The sequence below is a fragment of the Pleurodeles waltl genome, chromosome 3_2, assembly GCF_031143425.1.
Source record: "Pleurodeles waltl isolate 20211129_DDA chromosome 3_2, aPleWal1.hap1.20221129, whole genome shotgun sequence".
NCBI classification, from domain to species: domain Eukaryota; kingdom Metazoa; phylum Chordata; class Amphibia; order Caudata; family Salamandridae; genus Pleurodeles; species Pleurodeles waltl.
In genome coordinates, this window is record NC_090441.1 from 71,060,249 (window position 1) to 71,086,793 (window position 26,545).

General features: G+C 47.8%; 1 protein-coding gene across 2 annotated transcripts in view; it reads left to right on the forward strand.

Annotated features, from left to right (window-relative positions):
- LOC138286477 (nuclear envelope pore membrane protein POM 121-like) overlaps nt 1-26,545 on the forward strand; it is a 114,183-nt gene that overhangs the window by 83,589 nt on the left and 4,049 nt on the right. Inside the window, exons 12-13 of one of the 2 annotated variants that reach the window (XM_069226773.1) lie at nt 10,986-11,096; nt 17,736-17,818. In XM_069226773.1, coding sequence (XP_069082874.1) covers nt 10,986-11,096; nt 17,736-17,776 — 152 coding nt within the window. In that variant the 3' untranslated portion in view covers nt 17,777-17,818. Of the gene's footprint in view, nt 1-10,985; nt 11,097-17,735; nt 17,819-26,545 lie in introns of those variants that run through there. The other variant, XM_069226772.1, reaches the window with a different exon arrangement.

The following is a 26,545-nucleotide window of genomic DNA, read 5'->3' on the forward strand; positions in this document are numbered from 1 at the left end:
TACCAAAGCCAATAGCTCCTTATATAGGTGAGACCTATTGGCCTTGCCAATGCTTGTTTATGTAGCAGGTCCCTCCGTGCCAGCTCCCCCTTCAAACAGTTCTCCTGTCCAGCTTGCCCTGCAATGTGTGACCTCTGCTGCCCTTTGCTTGCTCCCCCTGCTCGATTTTTGGTTCTTTTCTTGCTTGTTCCCTGCTGTTTTCTGTTCATTTTCCCGCTTGTTTTTTCTGCACTGACTCTTTTCTGCCTTGTTTTGCAGCTTTTTCTGGTTCCTTTCCTGCAATGCTGTTTTGCCTTCGTCCTTTTTAAGTTTAGCATAGCCCCGCAAGCGCTGCTTTTCCGATGTGTTGGTAAGTATCTGGGCTTTTAACCACGCCCATCATTACCACTCATTCATGGGCTTGCCCTTCAAATAATACTTTACCATTGGTAAATGGTTTTACCTTTGTCCCTCCTTGGCGAGGTTTTTGTCCTACCAAGCGTTGGGTCATTTAGGCCTGTTACTCGGCGTAATTGCACTTTTCGCCGATATGTTTGACTGCGAGCAAACTTCTTTTTCCTTTTGTGTGCCTCTTCAAGCTGATTCTAATGGCGGCTGTGGCACTGTAACCGTTTTACTTTAAATTTTCAATTTATGTGGCAAGAAAGTTGGATTAGGCGTTTACAACGCTAATAGCTCTAACTCCAGCACATGCGAGAGCCATTGCATTGCAATATGCTTGTTCTCTCTTGCTGCAGGTTCCCTCTTCCAGCCTTTTCCCTCCTGCCACCCAGTGACCAACTCTGTGTTCAACACAAAGGACCGTTCCCCTTACTGCCATTGCTTCTTGTGCAACAGAGGACCCGCCAGCCTGAACTGGATCCCTCGCCGCTTCCACCCAGAAGACCACTAACAACTTGGGAACAACTCCAGTGCATCATACTCCACACCAGATCCCTCTACAAGCACGCCACAAATCTGGAAAACCATCACCACCTTCTCTCCTGATGCTTGCCTTCATCACTGAAACATGGCTCAATCCCCACCTTGAACCCCGACATCGCCACCCCAACAAAAGTGGCTACAAGATGATACACCGCACCAACAAACACGGCTGGGGAATTGCCATCATCTTCTTGGAAAAACCATCCAATGCTTCACCACCAACGATGACCCAACTCCTCTCTTGAAACACTTAGCAGCTTCAGACTGCCAAGACCATGAGGTGTCCTCATACACAGGCCCCTGGGACCCCGACTGGCTTTCTGCGACACCATCGCCAACCTCCTTGCTCCCCTAGCCATCGACTCCCACCACTATGTCCTACTTGGCAACCTCAATCTTCGTGTTGACAATGCCATCTCCTCCCTTAAAAATCCGCCTCAACCAACTGGTCACTAAATCCATACCCAAGGCTAGATGTACACTCAACTCCATTTACACCTCTGGCGAAAACAACACAATTCAGCCACATTACAGATCTCACCTGGACTGATCACATCACTTTCTCAGACGCTCAGCACACAATCACCGCTAATTTTGAAAAGCTGAAAAAATATTGACAATGTTTTGATTACAAAGGGTATCTCACTGCGCCCTAACCCGGCCCAACGTACTCTAAGGACATCAACACACTGAATACCTGGAACAAAATCACCTACTTGTTGCTTCCCAATCAGGATTTTGTGCCAACCACAACACTGAAACAACCCTGATTGCTGCCGACCGACGACAATCCGAACCCTCCTTGACCGTGGGGATACAATGTCCCTGGTCCTGCTTGACTTCTCTGCTGGTTTATAACCCAGTTTCTCAACACATCCTCATCAACTGACTCTAAAACATCGGCATTCTGCCCTTAAGTGGACCTCCTCCTTCCTCACAGGACGCACACAGAACATCCGGCTGCCTCCCTTCATCTCTGAACCCAAGGGCATCTTATGTGGCGTACTCCAATAATCATCCCTCAGCCCCCCCTTTGTTCAATGCCTACATGACCCCCCCCCCCCCCCCCCCCCCCCCCCCCCAATTCTTTTTAAATGTTTCAAAACCCAAGAACTTCGTAATCAGGTAAGTAGACATTTAAACATAAATACTTTGTAGATTCAGAAATCAACACTTAGTGCAATTTCAGCGTTTGTTCCATGTTATCCTATGGAGGAAAGAATGTTCAGCCAACACAGGGTAAACTACTTATGCAAGCCAGTCTCAGTGAATAAAGGTAAGTATTGGTGACTGATCAGAACCACACCAACAGCTCACACCGGGTGGCCGGGTGCAGAGGTGTTGTAAGGCGTTTGGTGCCCAGTGGTTCTCTATGGGGGTTGGATCTCATGACAAACTGGCTGCAGACTGTGGCTAGAAATTCAGTCTGGGGCACCCAAACAGGTAGGTAGTCGACTTTGGGTGCTCGGGGAGGTGGGTGCACCTTTGGCCCTCTTTCCTGTCCCAAGGGGTGATGAATGCAGGGGTGTCTGTAGGTGTCTGGTTTTCTCATTCAGGAGCACGCATGCTCGTGTCAGGGGGTCCTGTGTGTTGAGGCTGCAGGTGTCATTGGGAGTCCAGGCAGGGGTGGACCCATGGGTGGACTCAAGCTTTAGGAGCAAGGGGGGAGGATGGTGTGGGACGCCATTGCCACTGATGAAACTCCTCTGCCTGAGGTTTGGGGTGGGGGGGAGGGGGGAGGAGGGGGGGGTCTCAGGTGCAGTGGCTGCTGGAGGTGTTAGATTTTCTCTTGCCACAACCCTATTGATCAGTTGCCTTTAATCTGCCAAACAGGACCTCCTGATCTCAACCAGGCACTGCTTTGAGGTCTGTCAACAATTAGCCCAGCATACCCCAAATGATGAGATACTATTAAATCTTCAGAGTTCTGGTGCCCCAAACCCTATCCAGATTGAGACCCTAAACTGCTGCAACCGTGCAAAACAAACACTGTACTAGTGTACTATAACTTATAGCAGTACATATGAAGACGTTTACCTTTTGAAGGTTGTGCTGTAGCCTTTATAATGAGGTACCAAATACTGAAGGCATCTCTCTAGGTCACCTGAAATCTGTAAGGGACCGAACTGCTTTCAAGATTAAAAGCCTTTACATCTTAAAATCATGAGTGTCAAGGTTCCCCAAGACACCACGGGGGAAATAAAAGCCAGATCTAGAAACAAACTATTTCTTGCTGCATTCCCATCATGTATAGATTTTTAAACTGTTCAGCTGCCAAAATTACTTACCCACTTAAAAACATATTGTAGGGAGTATTTGGATCTGCTTCTTTCGACCACTGGCTCTCTACAACCAACCACATTCAGCCATTGACTCGAGTCTGTCAGTTGCATCTTGGCTCAGCCCAGTGGGGGGGGGGGGGGGAGGGGAGAGAGAGAAAGAGAGAATGAATATTATATATATATCTCTCCTGCTTCCATTCACTTGCAGCAGGGACTATTTTACATCTGTAGTCATCTGTCCGCTTGCATCTCGGTAAGGTGGTAATTTTGCATGTTGGTACATTAAAGCGGTTATTTGCTTTCTCAATGCTCGTTTTGCTTTTCAAGAACTCCACCCCTGTAAAGAAGTGGCTCCCTATTGCAGTTACCCCCCCACTTTTTGCCTGATACTGATGCTGACTTGACTGAGAAGTGTGCTGGGACCCTGCTAACCAGGCCCCAGCACCAGTGGTTCTTTCACCTAAAATGTACCGTTGTTTCACACAATTGGCACATACACCCTGGCACCCAGGTAAGTCCCTTGTAACTGTACCAAGGACCCTGATGCCATGGAAGGTCTCTAAGGGCTGCAGCATGTCTTATGCCACCCTAGGGACCCCTCACTCAGCACAGACACACTGCTTGCCAGCTTGTGTGTGCTGGTGGGGAGAAAATGACTAAGTCGACATGGCACTCCCCTCAGGGTGCCATGGCCAACCTCACACTACTGCCTGTGGCAGAGGTATAGTCACCCCCTCTAGCAAGGCCTTACAGCCCTTAAGGCAGGGTGCACTATACCACAGGTGAGGGCAATAGGTGCATGAGCACTATGCCCCTGCAGTGTCTAAGCAAAACCTTAGACATTGTAAGTGCAGGGTAGCCATAAGATATATGGTCTGGGAGTCTGTCAAAAACGAACTCCACAGCTCCATAATGGCTACACTGAATACTGGGAAGTTTGGTACCATAACTTCTCAGAATAATAAACCCACACTGATGCCAGTGTTGGATTTATTAAAAAAATGCACACAGAGGGCATCTTAGAGATGTCCCCTGTATTTTACCCAATTGTTCAGTGCAGGACTGACTGGTCTCTGCCAGCCTGCTGCTGAGACGAGTTTCTGACCCCATGCGGTGAGAGCCTTTGTGCTCTCGGGGGACAGAAACAAAGCCTGCTCTGGGTGGAGGTGCTTCACACCTCCCCCCTGCAGGAACTGTAACACCTAGCAGTGAGCCTCAAAGGCTCAAGCTTCGTGTTACAATGCCCCAGGGAACTCCAGCTAGTGGAGATGCCCGCCCCCCTGGACCCAGCCCCCACTTTTGGCGGCAAGTCCTGGAGAGTTAATGAGAAAAACAAGGAGGAGTCACTGGCCAGTCAAGACAGCCCCTAAGGTGTCCTGAGCTGAGGTGACTCTGACTTTTAGAAATCCTCCATCTTGTAGAAGGAGGATTCCCCCCAATAGGAATAGGGATGTGCCCCCCTTCCCTCAGGGAGGAGGCACAAAGAGGGTGTACCCACCCTCAAGGACAGTAGCCATTGGCTACTGCCCTCCCAGACCTAAACACACCCCTAAATTCAGTATTTAGGGGCACCCCAGAACCTAGGAACTCAGATTCCTGCAACTTACCGAAGAAGAAGACTGCTGAGCTGAAAACCCCTGCAGAAGAAGAAAGAAGACACCAACTGCTTTGTCCCCAGTCCTACCGGCCTGGTCTCCTGCCTTCTAAAGAAACCTGCTCCAGCGACGCATTTCCCCAGGACCAGCGACCCTCTGAATCCTCAGGACCTGCCCTGCTTCAAGAAAGACAAGAAACTCCTGAGGACAGCGGACCTGCTCCAAAAAGACTGCAACTTTGTTTCAGAGGAGCAGATTTAAAGACCCCTGCAATCCCCGCAAGAAGCATGAGACTTGCAACACTGCATTCCGGCGACCCTGACTCGACTGGTGGAGAACCAACCCCTCAGGGAGGACCCTCCGGCGACTCCGAGACTGTGAGTAACCAAAGTTGTCCCCCCTGAGCCCCCACAGCGACGCCTGCAGAGGGAATCCCCAGGCTCCCCCTGACCGCGACTGCCTGACTCTAAAATCCCGACGGCTGGAAAAGACCCTGCACCCGCAGCCCCCAGCACCTGAAGGGACGGAACTTCAGTGCAGGAGTGACCCCCAGGAGGCCCTCTCCCTTGCCCAGGTGGTGGGTACCCCGAGGGCCCCCCCCCCCCCGCCCCAGGTGGTGGCTACCCCGAGGGGCCCCCCCCCCCCCTTGCCTGCCTGCACCGCTGAAGAGACCCCTTGGTCTCCCATTGACTCCCATTGGAAACCCAACGCTTGTTTGCAACACTGCACCCGGCCGCCCCCCGCGCCTGCTGAGGGTGTACTTTTTGTGTGGACTTGTCACCCCCCCCCCCCCGGGTGCCCCTACAAAACCCCCCTGGTCTGCCCTCCGAAGACGCGGGTACTTACCTGCTGGCAGACTGGAACCGGGGCACCCCCTTCTCTCCATTGAAGCCTATGCGTTTTGGGCACCACTTTGAACTCTGCACCTGACCGGGCCCCTGAGCTGCTGGTGTGGTGAATTTGGGGTTGCTCTGAACCCCCAACGGTGGGCTACCTTGGACCCCAATCTTAACCTCGTAGGTGGTTTACTTACCTGCAAAAACTAACATACTTTACCTCCCCCAGGAACTGTGAAAATTGCACTGTGTCCACTTTTAAAACAGCTTATTGTGGTTTTATGTAAAAAGTATTAATGCTACTGTGATTATTCAAAGTTCCTAAAGTACTATACCTGGCAATACCTTTCAAATGAGATATTACATGTAGAATTTGAACCTGTGGGTTCTTAAAATAAACTTAAAAAATATATTTTTCTATAACAAAACCTATTGGCCTGGGTTTGTCTCTGAGTGTGTGTTCCTCATTTATTGCCTGTGTGTATGTACAACAAATGCTTAACACTACTCCTTTGATAAGCCTACTGCTCGACCCACACTACCACAAAATAGAGCATTAGTATTATCTCTTTTTGCCACTATCTTACCTCTAGAGGGGAACCCTTGGACTCTGTGCATACTATTCCTTACTTTGAAATAGTGCATACAGAGCCAACTTCCTACAACCCCCAAAACATAAGCCAAGAGAACCTGAACGACATCCTTCTGTAGCTTTGCCAATAATGCCAAATCTTGCAGTCTTCAAACTCTGCAACTTTACATATCCATATCAAAGTCGGAAACCTGGGATTGCTCAGACATGTAATTTCAAAAACAAGTGATTCAGATGCTTCATTGAGGCTGGCTTGCACCATAGATTACCCTGGGTTCAGGTGTAAGATCCTTGTTAATCTTGCTTTTGTTTTATTTCTTCTATTTTACCTAGTCTTTTCAAACGTATTATTTATACTGTTCAAGTAAATGTACGTTATTAAATCCCGTGTTTTTCTGTCTGTGGATACATTTATATAATCCACCCCTTATCTGCATCTGTGAGCATATTTGCACGGTCCAGCCCACTATTTGTTGACATATCTACTCTGTCCACCCTTGTTCTGCTGCTCCTGTAGATCTATTTACACATATACCTATTATGTGGACATATTTGCATGGGCCTCACCTGCTTGGCATCCGGGATTGTAGCCATGCAAATCCCAGAGAGGACTTGGGCTCACTACTGCTAGCCTTGATGAACTACATTCTCACATGTATTTGTAGTCAGCTGCCATGCTGCAGAGACACCAGAGTGGGTGAAAGAGTGCCAGCAGTTCTTATGGCCACCACAGTAGTTGTAATGCTGAATAGAGAGAAATGGGTTACCCCTGCAAACCCATAACACAGGCTCTTCATGGTCTTCAGTTTTATAGTGTATTTTTGCTAATCTTGTTAGAGTATGCCCAGAGCCTTGGCTACCATCAGTGTGTGTCCTTGATTACATGTGATGCACAGACCTTGCTTAGTCTCCATGGCTGCATGTTTCATACTAGGGCAATTTAGTGTACACCCCAGGGTCGTGACTGTTAGGGCATATGTCCTTCAAATACAGGCCAGGCCATGCATAGACTTCAATGTTACCCTACCTGATTCAGTACTGCTGTTCCCCTGTGTACATCCCAGTACCTGGACTGCCAGATCCATGGGTTCTGCATGTCTATTCGTGATGCACAAGCCCTGCAGGCTCAGCTTTACCTTATTTAGTACTACCTTTCAGTTGGTACTTTAAAATATTCTCTTTTCTTTTTTTGCCTGGTTATTTCTGTTGGGCTGAGGTTTGTCAGCCAAATGTCGCCTAATGTTTGAATCATATCAGTTACTGGATGACTGAGCTGGCAGTAGCTCAGTCGACGAGAAACAGCTGTGGTTCCCACACTTAAGGAAAGTGTTTGAATCTGACACATCCTAACACATTGCTCCCAGGTCTTGCCCTAGCAGCACTTGAACATCCAGACAGGAGCAATGCTGCGTGGAGTACATGTGCGTGCTCTACAAGCTCACAGAGGTGGAAATGAGTACCAAGCTCTCTGAACAGGTGGACACACTATAAAAACAGTGATTGGGGGTGTAAAATTCACGTAATTTGCTTTCGATGAATTATGCAAAACTTTAGGAATATTTTGTACAACTGAGTAATTCCGTGAAATGAAAATGTGGCATTTAGTGTAAAATGCGTTCTCAAATCTATTTTGGATGCAAGGACATTTTATAGTGGGGGAAAAAGTGCCATGAAAAACTAGCACTGTGAACAGCAGCCACACGTTTTGGTTTTTCGTACTTATTCATGGTATAATATCAGGAATTTCATGTAATAAGGGAATTGCAAAAATACGCAAATTACATATGTAATTTATATTTTGACTGGGCCTAAAAACCCACCCATGCACACTGAATACATTTCAAAACTCTGCGTGATTGCAACATGTTACCCCCTATGAATGCCTACCTTCTGAAAACCAACCAGAAACTGTAGCAGGTCTTCAAATGGACCCACCTCTTGAAAATGGGGAAAGAAGGTAGGAGAGCATAAGAAAAAAAGTGACGAAGAAACACAAGCATTGGCCAAGCTAAATAGATCTCGCCTATGCAAGGGCTTTTGGCTCTGCCAATGTGTTTTTTTTGCCATGTTGTACACCTGTGCGGCTAATGTTCTGCATGATTAAAAGTAAGCTAGTGGCATAGTCCGTAGAGTGGAATGGTGAAGAGTGGAGTAGTGTTGTTGAGTGGCAGTGTCGTGTATTGTTGAGTGGCAGTGTCGTGTATTGGAGTGGAGTTCTGTAGAGTGGCATACACTGGAGTGGCAAAGTAGAGTGGACTGGTGTAGAGTACATTGACATAGTGTTGCATAGTATAGTGATGTAGAGTGCAATGGCATTGAATTCATTGGAAGACAGTGCAGCATCATAGAATGCTGTGGCGTAGATTAGAATGGTGCATGGAGTAGTGGGACAGTGCAGAGTAGCACATAGTGGTGCAGAGTGCAGTGGCGTCGAGTATTGCAGAGTGGAGTAGTACAGAGTAGAGTGGCGGAGAATACAGTGTTGCAGTGTGGAGTACACTGTCCTTGTGCAGAGTAGATTGGTGTGGCCTAGACTGGAGTGGCATAGTGTACTGCAGTAGAGTTGGGTGGTACAGAGTATGCGTGGTACAGAGTATGCGTGGTATGGTAGCGCACGGTCATTACAGACAACACATTTTCAATTGAAATGACCATTTCATTTGCACGGACATACAGTTTTACTAAGAAAACGATACAGTGCGCAAGGAAACGTGAGGAAATTGCATCACCTAGTGTAATTTTTTTTTTTTTTTTAAATCATATTAAAGTATGTTTCCAGTACTCTTGTGAAATAAGTAATTTTTGTTCCTAATTTTGATTTAATCTGAAATACTTCCACAGTTCACTAAAGTGTTGTGTACCAGGAAAAAAACAAAAAAAACTCTTTCCTATCCCCAGTATTCAGCAAGCTTATTGCACAAATCCTTTCACTTTAAAGTCAGAAGGAAAAGTAAACAAGAGCCCTCGGAATACAGCGCCTAGCATTTGGCCCTGATCTTTAAATCGTGTTCTTGTCACATGTACTGTGCATTCAAAGAGGCGCCGTCTACAGCAAGGGAGTTCATGGAAGAATGCATTAAATGCCTTTTAGGCAACTGGTGGAACAAACTGAACCTGGAGAGCCAAAAGCAAATAAAGCCAGCTCATAGAAAGCTAGAAACTGAGTTACAAACCACACTCATTGGCACTCAACAGGCCAAATGCATTCCTCGTTCAGCTTTCTGAAAGTCCCCAGAATGTCTTTAGCAAACCAGATAGCTGTGCTGGCTGATAGTCTGTGATCTATAAAAAAACGAGATGAAAACCAGCAAGAGTGAGAGACGGGGAAGTATATGTGATGGAAGAAAAAGGCATAAGGTGAAATCAAGATGGGGGTGGGGGAGACCTCTTTCTGCCCTCTCTGAGTTTCCCGGAAGACCTCCAGAGCATGAGCATTCTGTTTCCTACAGGTGAGTTGTGCTGGCTAATTTAGTCTCGATTAACTATTTAAAATTTCTCTCAACTTGAAATATCGGGGTGCCACAGAGCAGGCACACAAGATGGCCATTTTTTTTAATGAGGCTCTGCCAGCCTTAGTAGTAATCGGACCACCTGCAGGAATGCTTACCTTCTTGCACAACATGCTTCTGGGTATTTGAGGCGCATTCCGTACCCCGTGGAAAGTTTTTCTTGTGCTATAACCGTGTCTAGGGGAGTCCTCGGCTCTGCTCAGCTACTCTTCCTGTTAAGGTTAGGGCACTTAAAACTCTCATACCTGTGAAGTGAGACTGAAAACTTATCTGCAATGGAAAGACTCTGGATATATTGTCTGATGTAATTACTCCTGATGTAAAGCCTATGAAGTCATTACGAAGTGCTTGTTAGCCAACCGTATTGGGCACATTATTGGTAGAAGAATGTACAACTCTTCAGTTTGCAATTGGGATCAAACTATACCCTCCGGGTAGGCACCTTAGCAGGTTTTTTTTTTTTTAAACCTTTTTGTTTGAGGATTCGAGGAAGGACAGATGAGGGTAACGGACATTGTTGCTTCTTCAGAAATACCAGCACAAGGATAACTTTTGTGAATTTTGATCCTCGTTCACTGTCTGGTGTGGGGTTTCTATTATAGATTGTATCACTGGTTCATGTAGTGGATGTAGAAAGATGAAATTGTGTAGTCTTTTTGTATTGCTCTTTTCTATTGGAAATTGTGTTGGCACCTTCTTGTATTAAAATGTTAAATGTATCAAGTGAAGAAAAATCATAAAATGAACAATTACAATGCAAATAAAAGTAGGTCTCTTGCACAACATCACCACTAGGTAACACAACAATTGAAACACCAGACCTACTATGTTTGTGTAGTTATTGAGAATGTTTCAGTTATTGAAATGGGGTTTCAAAGGCAGTACCAGGAATTAGCACACAGTCTGCTAAATTAAAATGATAGTTTTGACACTAGAGAAGGGGAACTTGTGAGTCTTTACTTTGATTGCAGGCTGGAAATATCACTTGGAGCTGTATGAAGGTGAGGATCAGCTGGTGTATTGAACAATCCATTAATGAGCATGAATAAGGAGGACTAGGTAGCAAGCACAAATAAGTTTAGTCTTTGAATTTTGTCAAATGGCCCGTGGCTTAAGGTTCTTTTAGAACAGCCAGTAACCTTGTCTTTCTTTTTCACCAAATGCATATGGTCAGGTATGGTTCAGGCGGCCTAGTGGATTCCTGTAAAATGTGTAATCTGAGACTACTTTTTTTGTTTTACTTTAAGGTTCCTCTACACCAACCTTTGGTCAGAGCTCCACAGCAGCAAGCAGCAATCAGTCTTTTGCCACCCCTGGCACACCTGCCATGGGATTCTCCACTCCTGGCCCTTCCTTTGGTGAGTTTTGATTTTCTGTTATAGCTGGCCTAACGATCTGGCTGAACACTGCACATCTGTTATCATATTTGTTAACACCATCAGGTAAAAGTCTTTATTGTTAAAGATGTTGGACTAATTTGTGTTTGTGTTTTTGGACACTGAGAATGGATATTATTCTATAGCTGCAGTGTTAAACATCTCTCCTAACCTGTCATGTTAAACTTATTTTATGCTTTTGTAGTAGAACATTATCTGCCAATCGAGATGAGATTATGAACATATTGTCTGCTCCCCTTTTATTTTACTTTATACCTTTTGGAATGATCTTCCTTTTTAATGGTAAGATCCCAAGAACTTCCCTCGGGTAAATATGAACATCTGAAAGAATGCAGTGACTTTTAATCCTCCGTCATGGGTAATCTCACACAGTTCATTACTCTGGTGGCAAGACACTTTTGAGGTTCTAGGAGGATTTAGGGTTGTTGGTCTGCTTGACAGTGCTAGAGAGTGGATTGACTGCTGCTGTAGGAATGATAGCCTTACATGTGACTGTGAAGCTCTGCCGCTGTGGTCATCTACATTTTCTGGCAGCCTTGGGTATTCTCCCATTTCTGCACAGCAGTCATGCCTGCCCATTGGAAGTAATCCTTGTGTTACGTTTCTGGTCAGCAGAGCTGTACTGTGAGGTCGGGGAAACCACCAAAGTGCACCTGACTGTGTATCACAATCTTAACCCAGGTAGTGTACTGACTACTATGCTAGGAACTCTTTCATATATTCCTATTTAGGAAGACTGCCTACTGGCCCTACCTTCTAACATGATGGTCAGTCACTACAAATGAGGCCCTTTATTTTCACAACTGGGTCATGTAGGAAGGATTGCTGTTATATGTTTGGGAATGTAGTTTACGAATTGTTTTTTTGAGTAGTAAGGTCCACTGTCTCCTGTGAATCTGTGTGGAAAATAATTATCCTTTTTTGGCTCAATGTCCACCAGGCATTTGTATATCAGTTGTCCAAGCTACCTAGCCAGTTAAGCCAATGGGTGGAGGAGGTATCCCGCCTATTCCTTTTTATCTTGGTGTAGGTTACCCCTGCCTGGACTTCAGACAACCCCCTTGTCTTTCCTGTATTGTAGCGATGTTACTCTCCAAACTGGAGATGAGCAAGCTTCCAGATGGAAGGCCATGTATATCACACCTGAGCCACTTGGAAGGAGGGCTGCAAAATCTGGTGTCCAGCACCATCTGGCTGTTCAACTATGATTGCATGCATCTTCAAATCTGGTAGTCTGGCAGCCTCAATAAACCACCAGACGCGTATAAGTAACACATCAGCCAGTGCTTTGTTCGCTGCAGTTGGCTCAAAACAGAGTAGGTCATTAGACTGGTGCAGGAGATAACACTTTAAGCTAGCATAGAATCTCTGCAATTTTACTGTTTTTACTCATTGCAGGTCCTACTGCTGGGAAAGCCTGTGATACTGCTTTGCTACTGTTACCTGGGAAGTGAAATATCTCACTTGCCTTTTGAGATTGGGAAGATTACAAAAGGCCGACTAAAATAACTGAAGGACAAGCTCATGGCTTAAGATTGCTCATGAGCTACAAGGTCAGCCTAGATACCCAGGAGAAAAAGTAGGATATCAAGCCCGAAGCCGATCCACCACCTTCAAGGAGTGAGGAGAGAGAACCTTTAAACCTGAACGTTCCTATGTATTTAAGGTGCCAGTACCCAGTACACCGGATTAGGAGACTGACGACACATCCCTGGTGTTGGGGTTCTGTTGGGTTGTTGGTGGAAGTTGTCCTAATTCTGTAACAGTTCAAAAACATTGTTCTAGTGCTCACAATTCTTAAGAGGTCACTGCCTTATGCCACTGACCAGTGGTTACTAATGTCTCCCTGACCTGGAAAGGATGACCTCTTCCTAACTGATTCTCGTCCATTAGAAAATCTTGACTGGTGTATTGCTTGCTAACGTTTTCTTTGGGGATATAATAGGAGCTGGCCCCCTACGTCCTGTTGTCCCCAAACTCTGAGCAAACAGAAAAGTTGGAAATGTAGCTAGTCACTGGACATGGCAAGACATGACGTCACCTGGACTTCAACGGAGGCACTTTCCTTTTCTAAGGACTTAACTTTTTTCAATTGTGGGATTTGGGGAAAGTTGTTTTGAGGTTACAACTCATTTTACAGTGTGTAGTCAATCATTACTTCTAAACTACAGAAAGTCAAACTGTAGAGAAAATCGTCAGTCTCAGAATAAAGCCTCATATGCTAAATTAGGTCCAAATGGCAATGTCATAGGAAAGATGGTGCTGTGGAACTGTAAAGGCACTTGGAGCCTTACCGAGACCCATGGAGGTGGGTGTTGTCAGCTTCTAGTTTCTGTGAATCATAACTGTAGCTGTTCTTTTTACATACCAGTTAAAGTACTCCTCTGTTCAAATTAAAACTGGTGACTCTGATCATGCCCCTTTCATCCATAGTAAGTCCTGTGGTTCCACAGCAGAATTCCTTTCAATTGCACCAAAGGTATGGAACATGCTTGTATTTCTGTCACTGCTGCTGTGCTAGTAGGGCCTACAAGTAACGTTTAAACTTTTTCTTGAGCATGTCTTTCATTGGGCTGGTGTTGAGTTGGAAAAGACCAAGCATGGGGATTGCTTTCTGGCTGCAGTATGGTGTTCTTTTTCTTCTACTTTTTCCTAGTGCGACTCCTTTTTATAAACGATTGGTTTTGCTTTTCTTTGGTATGGGTTTGCTCCTTCTCCTGCCTCCACCTTTGCAGGTGACAGCAAACTTCAAGAGCTGCTGTTCGGGCCCATTCTTTACAGGTGGCCCCATGCAGTGATGTGGCTAGCACATCCTTTATGACCATCTCCTGCAGGACATTTGCTTTAAATGACCTTCTAGTTGGACTGTAATAATCTCAGCCATTATTAAAAATTGAAAAGGACTGTTCGGCATGTGACAGATCGCCATATGGGTCAAACACCACTATTTATTTAAGGTGATTGCAAGGTATAAACCTGCTGGCCCCAGTTGTGTGGTGTATTTTATGTTTAACAACACTGTCACTGATCGTCAAAAGTATATCTTATAGCCCAAGGCACATTTTTTATATAATTAGTCTGCTGCCAGGAAGCCTCTAGATCCAACTGTAAACTAGCATAGTCTGTCAGCTCTAAACTCCTCCTAAGCAAGCCTATTTCTGTATAGCAGACAAATGTTTCCTTGGACTTGACGCTAAGCTGTGACTATTAGAAGGGACTAGACTCTAATATAGGTTTCTCCTTGGGGTGGTGTAGGAAGTTGGCTCTGTATGCACTATTTCAAAGTAAGGAATAGTATGCACAGAGTCCAAGGGTTCCCCTTGGAGGTAAGATAGTGGCAAAAAGAGATAATACTAATGCTCTATTTTGTGGTAGTGTGGTCGAGCAGTAGGCTTATCAAAGGAGTAGTGTTAAGCATTTGTTGTACATACACAAGCAATAAATGAGGAACACACACTCTGAGACAAATCCAGGCCAATAGGTTTTTGTATAGAAAAATATATTTTCTTAGTTTATTTTAAGAACCACAGGTTCAAATTTTACATGTAATACTTTGAATGAAAGGTATTGCAGGTAAGTACTTTAGAAACTTTGAATAATCACAATAGCATATATATTTTTCAAATAAAACGCATAGCTATTTTAAAACTAGACAGTGCAATTTTCACAGTTCCTAGGGGAGGTAAGTAATTGTTAGTTCTTGCAGGTAAGTAAACCACCTACGGGGTTCAAGTTTGGGTCCAAGGCAGCCCACCGTTGGGGGTTCAGGGCAACCCCAAAGTTACCACACCAGCTGCTCAGGGCCGGTCAGGTGCAGAGTTCAAAGTGGTGCCCAAAACGCATAGGCTTCAATGGAGAAGGGGGTGCCCCGGTTCCAGTCTGCCAGCAGGTAGGTACCTGCGTCTTCGGAGGGCAGACCAGGGGGGTTTTGTAGGGCACCGGGGGGGGACACAAGTTAGCACAGAAAGTACACCCTCCGCAGCACGGGGCGGCCGGGTGCAGTGTGCAAACACACGTCGGGTTTTCAATTGGAATCAATGGGAGACCAAGGGGTCTCTTCAGCGATGCAGGCAAGGGGGGGGCTCCTCTGGGTAGCCACCACCTGGGCAAGGGAGAGGGCCTCCTGGGGGTCACTCCTGCACTGGAGTTCCGATCTTTCAGGTCCTGGGGGCTGCGGGTGCAGAGTCTTTTCCAGGCGTCGGGATCTGGGAGTCAGGCAGTCGCGGTCAGGGGGAGCCTCGGGATTCCCTCTACAGGCGTCGCTGTGGGGGCTCAGGGGGGGGCAACTGTGGCTACTCACGGTCTCGTAGTCGCCGGGGAGTCCTCCCTGAAGTGTTTGTTCTCCACAAGTCGAGCCAGGGGCGACGGGTGCAGAGTTGCAAGTCTCACGCTTCTGGCGGGAAACGCAGTTGTCTTGAAGTTGCTTCTTTGGAAACAAAGTTGCAGTCTTTGGTGAACAGGGCCGCTGTTCTCGGGAGTTTCTTGGTCCTTCTAGAGCAGGGCAGTCCTCTGAGGATTCAGAGGTCGCTGGTCCTGGGGAAAGTGTCGCTGGAGCAGTTTCTTGAGAAGGGGGGGAGACAGGACGGTAGAGCTGGGGCCAAAGCAGTTGGTGTCTCCGTCTTCTCTGCAGGGTTTTTCAGCTCAGCAGCCCTCTTCTTCTTAGATTGCAGGAATCGGAGTTCCTAGGTTCTGGGGAGCCCCTAAATACTGAATTTATGGGTGTGTTTAGGTCTGGGAGGGCAGTAGCCAATGGCTACTGTCCTTTAGGGTGGCTACACCCTCTTTGTGCCTCCTCCCTGAGGGGAGGGGGGCACATCCCTATTCCTATTGGGGTAATCCTCCATCTGCAAGATGGAGGATTTCTAAAAGTCAGTCACCTCAGCTCAGGACACCTTAGGGGCTGTCCTGACTGGCCAGTGACACCTCCTTGTTTTTCTCATCTCTCCTGGACTTGCCGCCAAAAGTAGGGGCTGTGTCCAGGGGGCGGGCATCTCCACTAGCTGGAATGCCCTGGGGCATTGTAACACGAAGCTTGAGCCTTTTGAAGCTCACTGCTAGGTGTTACAGTTCCTGCAGGGGGGGGAGGTGTGAAGCACCTCCACCCAGAGCAGGCTTTGTTTCTGTCCTCAGAGAGCACAAAGGCTCTCACCGCATGGGGTCAGAAACTAGTCTCTCAGCAGCAGGCTGGCACAGACCAGTCAGTCCTGCACTGAACAATTGGGTAAAATACAGGGGGCATCTCTAAGATGCTCTCTGTGTGCATTTTTTAATAAATCCAACACTGGCATCAGTGTGGGTTTATTATTCTGAGAAGTTTGATACCAAACTTCCAAGTATTCAGTGTAGCCATTATGGAGCTGTGGAGTTTGTTTTTGACAGACTCCCAGACCATATACTCTTATGGCTACCCTGCACTTACAATGTCTAAGGTTTTGCTTAGACACTGTAGGGGTATAGTGCTCATGCACCTATGCCCTCACCTGTGGTATAGTGCACCCTGCTTTAGGGCTGTAAGGCCTGCTAGAGGGGTGACTTACCTATGCCACAGGCAGTGTGAGGTTGGCATGGCACCCTGAGGGGAGTGCCATGTCGACTTAGTCATTTTCTCCCCACCAGCACACACAAGCTGGCAAGCAGTGCGTCTGTGCTGAGTGAGGGGTCCCTAGGGTGGCATAAGACATCCTGCAGCCCTTAGAGACCTTCCCTGGCATCAGGGCCCTTGGTACCAAGGGTACCAGTTACAAGGGACTTACATGGGTGCCAGGGTTGTGCCAATTGTGGAAACAATGGTACATTTTAGGTGAAAGAACACTGGTGCTGGGGCCTGGTTAGCAGGGTCCCAGCACACTTCTCAGTCAAGTCAGCATCAGTATCAGGCAAAAAGTGGGGGGTAACTGCAACAGAGAGCCATTTCCTTACAGGTGGTACCTAGATTACGAGGCTCTCTTGGGCCCTTCTGAGTAGGTCCTGTGAAGTTCCGTTCTCTCTCTCTCTCCCCCCCCCCCCCCCCCCTGCATCCTATAGAAATATTCTGTTCCGTTTTTAGTACCTGTGTGTGAAACATTCTCATTGACAAACCTGTGGTGTATCTTGTTTGGGTCCCATCTTTTTTAGCTGGTATTCCAGGGCCACAATTCAATCAATTCCCAGTTAGTTTGGGAATTGGGTGTTTTGTAGTGAGGGTTAGCAGTCAAAACTTACTCCAGGAGTTTGAAGGATTTTAAAACTTGTGTATCTAATGTACTGCCATTGACACTACATCAGAGCAAGTAGTTAACTCGGATGTACATGTAGGAAGCTGGCTCTTTATATGGTATATCAAAACGAGGTATACTGTGCAAAAAGTCCAAGGATTCCATTATAAGTGGTGAGGGGCTTGTTCTAGCAATTCCAAGGTGCTCTCTTTGGGGGTAGCATGGTTGAGCAGGCTTAGACTACTGAGAGAGTAGTGTTGGACGTTTGCTGCCTGCACATAGTTAATAAATGATACCCACGACAGAATAAGGAGACCCACGCCTATGTGTAAAAGTAACACTTATTTTTATATAATTTTAGGCCCCAAGATCAGATAAGTACATTTTGATTTGTACATTTTTACAGGCTTGAAAAATCAACCCGTTCTGCATTTTCTGAAGCTGTAATGTTATCCTGTGGAGGAAAGGCATGTACTGCATACAGTACTTTACAGTGACTTACAGGGCCAATCTTTCAGACTTAAGGTGAGTATGGGACAGGGTCCAAGGCAGCACCAACAGATCACTTCAGGAGGCACTGGGGCATCCGGGTGCAGATGTGCTTTTCAACATTGGGTGACCTTATGTTTTCCTATGGGAAAAGGAATATATACTGCATTCCGACACTTATCCCTGTCTGCAGAAGTGTTCTGAGGCATCAGGTTTTTGTCACCTGGTCGCTTTTGCTAGAGGGGGGCCTTCACAAAGAGGCTGCAGGTGGTGTTGGGAAGTTCAGTTGGCAAACCCAAGGTGTGTGTTGTCTCCGGAGGGTTGAGGGTCCACACTGGCACAGTTGGCCCACTTTAGCTCGGTCTGGGGGGGAACGGGTACTGTGGTGCTTTCTCTTGTCTGGTTTTTGCTGTCCAGAGTCCTCTTAGATCGTCTGGGTTGCCTGCAAGGGAGCTGCTCCACTGACACAGGAGTTCCTGGGCCTTGGTTGAAGGCTGGCAGTCCTTCTGGGCTTTTGGAGGCACAGGCAGTTGCAGGACAAGTAGTCTTTGGTGTGATTGTCAGACAGCAGGTAGGCCGGCAGGGCTGGGGCCATGTCCGCTGCTGGTCTTCTGTTCTTGCTTTTGGAACTCTTTAGGGTCTGTTGACTTCTTTCAGGTCGGCAGGATCTGATTTTCTGGTGCCCAGGGCACCCCTAAATACTAAAGTTGGAGTGCAGGGTAGTAGCCAATGGGCTACCTACCCCAGTGGTCACTATGCATAACGCTTTCCCAGAGCTCCTAGTTCTGCCATCACCAAGATGGCAGACTTTAAAATTTCGTGTCTACATTGGGTAGCTCATCTTAGTAGGCGTATCCACCTTCAGGCCAGTTCCACCCCCTAATTTTCCTGCCTGTCCAGGCGCCAAATGGACCCTGGGTCGTGGGGGGATGTCCGCATCCCCTCTCCTCTAAGGGAAGCCACACTCACATACCAAAGGCGATGGGCTCTTTGAAGCCCCCTTCCTTGGAATGCTAATTCACAGGTCAGCCTTGTAGGAGAGTAGCACGTTTCTGGCAGTTATCTATTTCCTCCCCCCCTCCCACTATTGCCTGCTGTCAGTATGTTTAGACTGTAGTACACTGGGATATTGCTAACCAGGACCCCAATGTCTGTGTTCTCTCCCCTAAATTTAGTTGGATGGTAACTTTTTATCTCCCACAGTTGCCATACTGGTGCACCCATGTAAGTCCCTTGTATATGCTACTCTGTTGCCTAGGGCATTGGTACACCAGTGGTCCCCCATGGGCTGCAGCATGTATTATGCCACCCATGGAGAACCATGCCGACTGTGACTCCATGCCTGCACTGTTCTGCCTTCCTGCTGCTGAGCCTAACTCAGGCAGAGGTAGGCAGAACATAGGATTTCCTGTAAGATAGAGGTGTGATCACCTCTTATTCAGAAATGGGTGTCTCTGGGCTGGGGATGACTCTGAGCACCACCAGTCTGCTTGGAAGGGCACATTTTGTGCCCTCCTTGCATAAACCAGTATGCACCAGTGTAGGAACTCCCAGGTTCCAGCTCTGGCGCAAAACCACATAAAGGACAGGGGAGTGACTATTAGTCCACCCCCCTCCTACACCCCACCATCCAGCTCCTCCCCTCGGGAGGTACACTGAGATCTGCCATGTTGCCACTTGATTTTGCCATCCTGGAAATAAGATGAGCAGAGGTCCCTGGGAGCATCTGACTGGTTAGTCCAGCTGTGTGACATCTCCGACCCCTTCTGATAAGTTGGGTCACTGCAGTAAGTGTCCAACCTCCTTCCTGGGTTACCTAAGGGCTCCCCTGAGGGTGGGACCTTGGATTCGTCTTCAAGACTTCAGGAACTGTCTGCAAGACACTACTGCAACCTGGACACCAGAACCGCTGCTGTTCACTGGAACGAAGAGCAAGACTAACCAGTGGGAAGGCGCCTACTTCAGCTTTTCTACGTTCTGCAAAGACTTCTGCAACTCTATGGCCGTGCATCCTCTAGAGTCACAGGGACTCTGTCTGCTCTTAGGAAAGCAAGAAGGAATCTCCCTTGGAGTGAAGGAGTCACTCCCCTATATCTGCAGGCACCTCAGCGACAACGACCAGCTTGTGGATTCCTGCTGTCCCATGACATCTTTGAGGTTCTACAACGCAGGTGGCGGTTCTGTGGCTCTTCAGAGGTCTGACCTATCTTCCTTGTATCTGAGAAGTCCGTGGTCCCTCGCTGGAGCTGCTTGGCTGGAACCTCTGTGCACCATGTCTGCTTGTTGTTGCCTAGGCTTGTTTGCTTTCCAGTCCGGTGACGACCTAGCTCTAAGAAGTCCTGGCGTCCAGAAGCTCCAAGAACAATGTCCTCTCTGCAACTCCTGCAACATGGGCATGCCTCTTTGCGCTGTTAAGATCTTCCTGTGCCTTCTGCCAGAGGATCCTGCTTGAGGGCTCCATCAAATCCTGTTGGCACTCCTGAGGACTTGCCCTGACCTACCTGCCAAGGGTGGGTCACATGGACCTTGCTGGTCTCTTCAAACTCCATACAAAGATGCCTGCATTTGCCAAGGCTTGTTGGTGGTCCAACTGACCACTGACCCCTCTGCAATTCTACTAGCGTGGGACAGCTCGTAGATTACTTCTGGGATCTTCCTGCATCGCCTGGATCCCACAGCTGCACTACTTTGTTCACCACCCAATAGGAAAGGCATTGCCCTTCTGCACCGCTTGGGCACCTCCAGGTGGTCTGGACTCTGTCCCCTTTTTCCTCTTACCCAGGAATCCACGCCTGGGTTCCACCGACCTGTTCCACAGGTCATGACAGCAGCTGGGCAGCCGAAGTCCCCATTGACTTCAACGGGAGGTGTTGACACAACTTCACCCCTATGCACCTGGGCTCCCTGGTGTAGGTAGTCCACTGTTCTGGGTATCCACAGGTGAGGGCACTATCGAACCTCCCTTGCCCAAGTGGGTTTCCTCTAGGTCCTCTGAGAAGGGTCTTGTAACACTGTGACTTCCCCATGTTATTCTATGGACACTGACCCAAGATTACTACTCTGCGCACGGGTGCCTGGGGAATTCTGCCTATTTACCTGTGTGTGTGTGTTTTTTTTTTTTTTTTTTTTTTTTTTTATTACTTTCCCAATCTTTAGGGTCCTTGGGTGGTAGTGTGGGTTGGGAGTGATTTTCGCATTCCATTTTTTTTAGTATATGGTTTGGCCCACATTATTTTATGCATTTACTTACCTGTTGCAAGATGTATTTTTATACATCCATATCTCCAGTTAGGAGATACACCAAAGTTAGGTGTGGAGTGTTACAATAAATATAACCTACTTTTGTACCACCGATGTGGTTCTTTCCTGTGTGTACATCCCTGTCTGACCTGTGTGGTACACCCTCCTGGATAAGCCTTAGCTGTTCTCCACAGCTACCCTTATGAGAGCTCTGGTTATCTAGAACCGCCTACACCATCTCACTAAGTGTTGCCTGGACCCAGTACAAGGTGCCTCACCTATACATCCCTATCGTCAGTGACACCCTCTACCTTTGGACAAAGGTGTTATGGCTTGGGAAGGGTAGCCTCCCCAAGCCACTGGTATGCTTTGAAGGGCACATTTGGTGCCCTCCGTGCATAAACCAGTCTACACCGGTTCAGGGACCTTCAGTCCCTGCTCTGGCGTGAAACTGAACAATGGAAAGGGGGGGTGACCACTCCCCTGTCCATCACCACCCCAGGGGCAGTGCCCAGAGCTCCTCCAGAGGGTCCCTGGGTTCTCCCAAGGTTGGCAAGGACCTCTGGGAGCATCTGAGTGGCCAGGTCAGGCAGGTGAAGTCAGAGCCCATCTCCTGATAGGTGGTCACCTGGCTAGGTGACCAATTGCCCTTTCAGGGCTATTTAGGGTCTCTCTCCTGGGTGGATCCTCTGATTTGGCTTGCAAGATTCCAGCAGAACACCTCTGCAACCTCTACTTTGAATTCTAGCCACTGGAATCACAAATGGACCCTTCAGGAACTGACAAGTCTGCATCCACAACAAAGGCGCTGCTTGCAACATAGTGTCCACGGCTCCTTCCAGCTTCTGCAACATTTCCCGGGCTGTGCTTCCTCTGAAGCAGCAAGTCTTCAGTCTGCACAAGAGGAATAAGTATTTCCCTTGGAGTGAAGGAGTCACTTCCCTGCATCTGCAGGCACCAACTGCAACGACGACCAGCTGTGTGGATCTCCTCTCATCCTGAGCTGCGTGGATCCTGCATCACGGGTGGTGGTCGTCTGTAGTAGTCGTCTTGGTCGTCTGCCAGCTGTCCAACTTTGCTGGAGGTAAGCCCTTGCCTTCCCACTCAGGACAGTTCCCCGTGCACTGCTTCTTTTGCAGCTGCCAAGGCGTGTTTGCGTATCTTGCAACTGCCAGGGGGTCTTTAGGCTTCGTGTAGCCCCAGCATTCCTTCCTGCAAGGCACCACTCTCTGCGTGCTTCCCCTGCGGCGTTGGACCCTTCTGCATTAGTGTTTCTTGTGCTCCTCTGAGACTCCTTGTTCCTTGTCCAGTGGGTCTCCCGTGGTGGCTGCCTCTTCTTCTTTGTATTCTCTGCCTTGCTGAGTGTCCCTTTTAGGACTCCCAGCGTGGGTTGAGTCCTTCTGGACCTTGCTGGTCCCTGTCAGCTCCACTTTTGCTTAACAGCGACTTTTGCCTTTGCCAAAGCTTGTTGGTGGCTTTTCAACGCCACTGACAGACTGCGACCATCCATCCAGCGTGGAACGTCAACTGCATCCTCCAGGAACCAGTCACCTGCTCCAGGGCTCCATTTCTGTAAATCTTCATCCTACCATTGACCAACTCCTGCATCCACAGCTGGGTGGGTAGTAGCTCCTACTCCTCCTGGACTCTTCAGTGACTTCTGGACTTGGTCCCCTTCTTCCACAGGTTTTCTTCTTCAGGAAGCCACCACTGGTTTCTTGCAGTCTTGTCTGGGTGTTGCAATATCTTCTTTTCTTCCTTTGGGGAAAACCCAGTAACTTACTCCTTTCTTCCTGGTCACTGGGGGGCACTGTGGTACTTACCTTTGGAGTTTTGTTGTTCCTCCAGCTCCCCTCTACATATGTGGTTTGGGCTCCCCTTAGGGTCATTGTCTGTTTGCATTTGCACTGTTTTTGTAGGAAGTTGGCTCTGTATGCACTAATTTCAAAGTAAGGAATAGTATGCACAGAGTCCAAGGGTTCCCCTTAGAGGTAAGATAGTGGCAAAAAGAGATAATACTAATGCTCTATTTTGTGGTAGTGTGGTCGAACAGTAGGCTTATCAAAGGAGTAGTGTTAAGCATTTGTTGTACATACACACAGGCAATAAATGAGGAACACACACTCAGAGACAATTCCAGGCCAATAGGTTTTTGTATAGAAAAATATCTTCAAAGGTTCAAATTCTACATGTAATACTTTGCATGAAAGGTATTGCAGGTAAGTACTTTAGGAACTTTGAATAATCACAATAGCATATATACTTTTCAAATAAAACACATATAGCTATTTTAAAACTAGACACAGTGCAATTTTCACAGTTCCTAGGGGAGGTAAGTAATTGTTAGTTCTTGCAGGTAAGTAAACCGCCTACGGGGTTCAAGTTTGGGTCCAAGGTAGCCCACCGTTGGGGGTTCAGAGCAACCCCAAAGTTACCACACCAGCAGCTCAGGGCCGGTCAGGTGCAGAGTTCAAAGTGGTGCCCAAAACACATAGGCTTCAATGGAGAAGGGGGTGCCCCGGTTCCAGTCTGCCAGCAGGTAAGTACCCGCGTCTTCGGAGGGCAGACCAGGGGGTTTTGTAGGGCACCGGGGGGGGACACAAGTTAGCACAGAAAGTACACCCTCAGCAGCACGGGGCGGCCGGGTGCAGTGTGCAAACACACGTCGGGTTTGTAATAGGAATCAATGGGAGACCAAGGGGTCTCTTCAGCGATGCAGGCAAGGGGGGGGGGGGGGTGCTCCTCTGGGTAGCCACCACCTGGGCAAGGGAGAGGACCTCCTGGGGGTCACTCCTGCACTTGAGTTCCGATCCTTCAGGTCCTGGGGGCTGCGGGTGCAGGGTCTTTTCCAGGCGTCGGGATCTGAGAGTCAGGCAGTCGCGGTCAGGGGGAGCCTCGGGATTCCCTCTGCAGGCGTCGCTGTGGGGGCTCAGGGGGGACAACTTTGGTTACTCACAGTCTCTGAGTCGCCGGGGGGGTCCTCCCTGAAGTGTTTTTTCTCCACCAGTCGAGTCTGGGTCGCCGGGTGCAGGGTTGCAAGTCTCACGCTTCTGGCAGGAAACACTGTTGCCTTTAGGTTGCTCCTTTGGAAACAAAGTTGCAGTCTTGGGTGAACAGAGCCGCTGTCCTCTGGAGTTTCTTGGTCCTTCTAGAGCAGGGCAGTCCTCTGAGGATTCAGAGGTCGCTGGTCCTGGGGAAAGCGTCGCTGGAGCAGTGTCTTTAGAAGTGGGGAGACAGGCCGGTAGAGCTGGGGCCAAAGCAGTTGGTGTCTCCGTCTTCTCTGCAGGGTTTTTCAGCTTAGCAGTCCTCTTCTTCTTAGGTTGCAGGAATCTGAGTTCATAGGTTCTGTGGAGCCCCTAAATACTGAATTTAGGGGTATGTTTAGGTCTGGCTCCTGTCTTGGCTCCTGTCCTTGAGGGTGGCTACACCCTCTTTGTGCCTCCTCCCTGAGGGGAGGGGGGCACATCCCTAATCCTATTGGGGGAATCCTCCATCTGCAAGATGGAGGATTTCTAAAAGTCAGAGTCACCTCAGGACACCTTAGGGGCTGTCCTGACTGGCCAGTGACTCCTCCTTGTTTTTTCTCATTATCTCTCCTGGACTTGCCGCCAAAAGTGGGGGCTGTGTCCAGGGGGCGGGCATCTCCACTAGCTGGAGTGCCCTGGGGCATTGTAACACGAAGCCTGAGCCTTTGAGGCTCACTGCTAGGTGTTACAGTTCCTGCAGGGGGGAGGTGTGAAGCACCTCCACCCAGAGCAGGCTTTTGTTTCTGTCCTCCGAGAGCACAAAGGCCCTCACCACATGGGGTCAGAAACTCGTCTGTCAGCAGCAGGCTGGCGCAGACCAGTCAGTCCTGCACTGAACAATTGGGTAAAATACAGGGGGCATCTCTAAGATGCACTCTGTGTGCATTTTTTAATAAATCCAACACTGGCATCGGTGTGGGTTTATTATTCTGAGAAGTTTGATACTAAACTTCCTAGTATTCAGTGTAGCCATTATGGAGCTGTGGAGTTCGTTTTTGACAGACTCCCAGACCATATACTCTTTATGGCTACCCTGCACTTACAATGTCTAAGGTTTTGGTTAGACAGTGTAGGGGCATAGTGCTCATGCACCTATGCCCTCACCTGTGGTATAGTGCACCCTGCCTTAGGGCTATAAGGCCTGTTAGAGGGGTGACTTACCTATGCCAGAGGCAGTGTGAGGTTGGCATGGCACCCTGAGGGGAGTGCCATGTCGACATAATCATTTTCTCCCCACCAGCACACACAAGCTGGCAAACAGTGTGTCTGTGCTGAGTGAGGGGTCCCTAGGGTGGCATAAGACATGCTGTAGCCCTTAGAGACCTTCCTTGGCATCAGGGCCCTTGGTACCAGTTACAAGGGACTTACCTGCGTGCCAGGGTCGTGCCAAATGTGGAGACAATGGTACATTTTAGGTGAAAGAACACTGGTGCTGGGGCCTGGTTAGCAGGGTCCCAGCACACTTCTCAGTCAAGTCAGCATCGGCAAAAAGTGGGGGGTAACTGCAACAGGGAGCCATTTCTTTACAGTTTTCTATGCCTATTTCTGATTACTAGTGTACCTATCTAGTGTGTTTCTTATCTCCTGTTGGAAGGTTGCCTTTACTACTTTTTGGTAATGGTCACTAAAATAAAGTACCGTTATTTTTGTAACATTGAGTGTTTTCTTTCATGTGTGAAAGTGTTGTGCAACTACTGTGGTATTGCATGTCTCCTAGATAAGCTTTGGCTGCGCATCCACAGCTACCTCTACTCTACACTAATAGGGGGGATACCTGGACCTGTCTAATAACATGGTGGTGCACCAAAACTACAGGGCCAAGTTGAGAAATTTAGTTGAAGTTTGTTCCACATTAGGACCTCTGTGCCGTTCAGATACAGAAAGATTTGTGTGGGTGAAAACCGTGATTCCAAAAGGTAATTGACTTGTTTTACTAATGGAAATTAACAAAGCTGTCTGATTATATTTGAAGGCTCGCATGTTGCTGCTCAGGGTTCTGGGCTAAATTGCAATTGTATATTAAATAGCTGGCAGTATAAAGGGGACCACTGATACTCCACTCTGCATGTCCAGCATTTCATGAGAATGCTATATACCAAAGATGAACCTGTTCTCTATTTGAAAAAAAGATAGGTTTTAGAACAGCTCCTTCCAATGTAGTCCATCCTTGTCTACTTGTGTGTAGACAGATGTGTATTATCATGGACTGCATAAAGGTCCAAGTACGAGAGCAGTTTTTATCCAAATACCTCAGTCACGTGACGTCTTAATCTAACTGCTTTTCTCTTTTCCAAAAAAAGACAGCTCCAGCTCATGCCTGATCCATTAGGAATCACCTGTCTCTCTCAAAGGCCTTTGATTGTTATCCCAGCTACCAGTGGTATTAAAACTACATGAAAACTGCACAGCCATTTCATTCATGTTATCTGATTAAGATTCAAATCCCTTATCAGAGATTCAG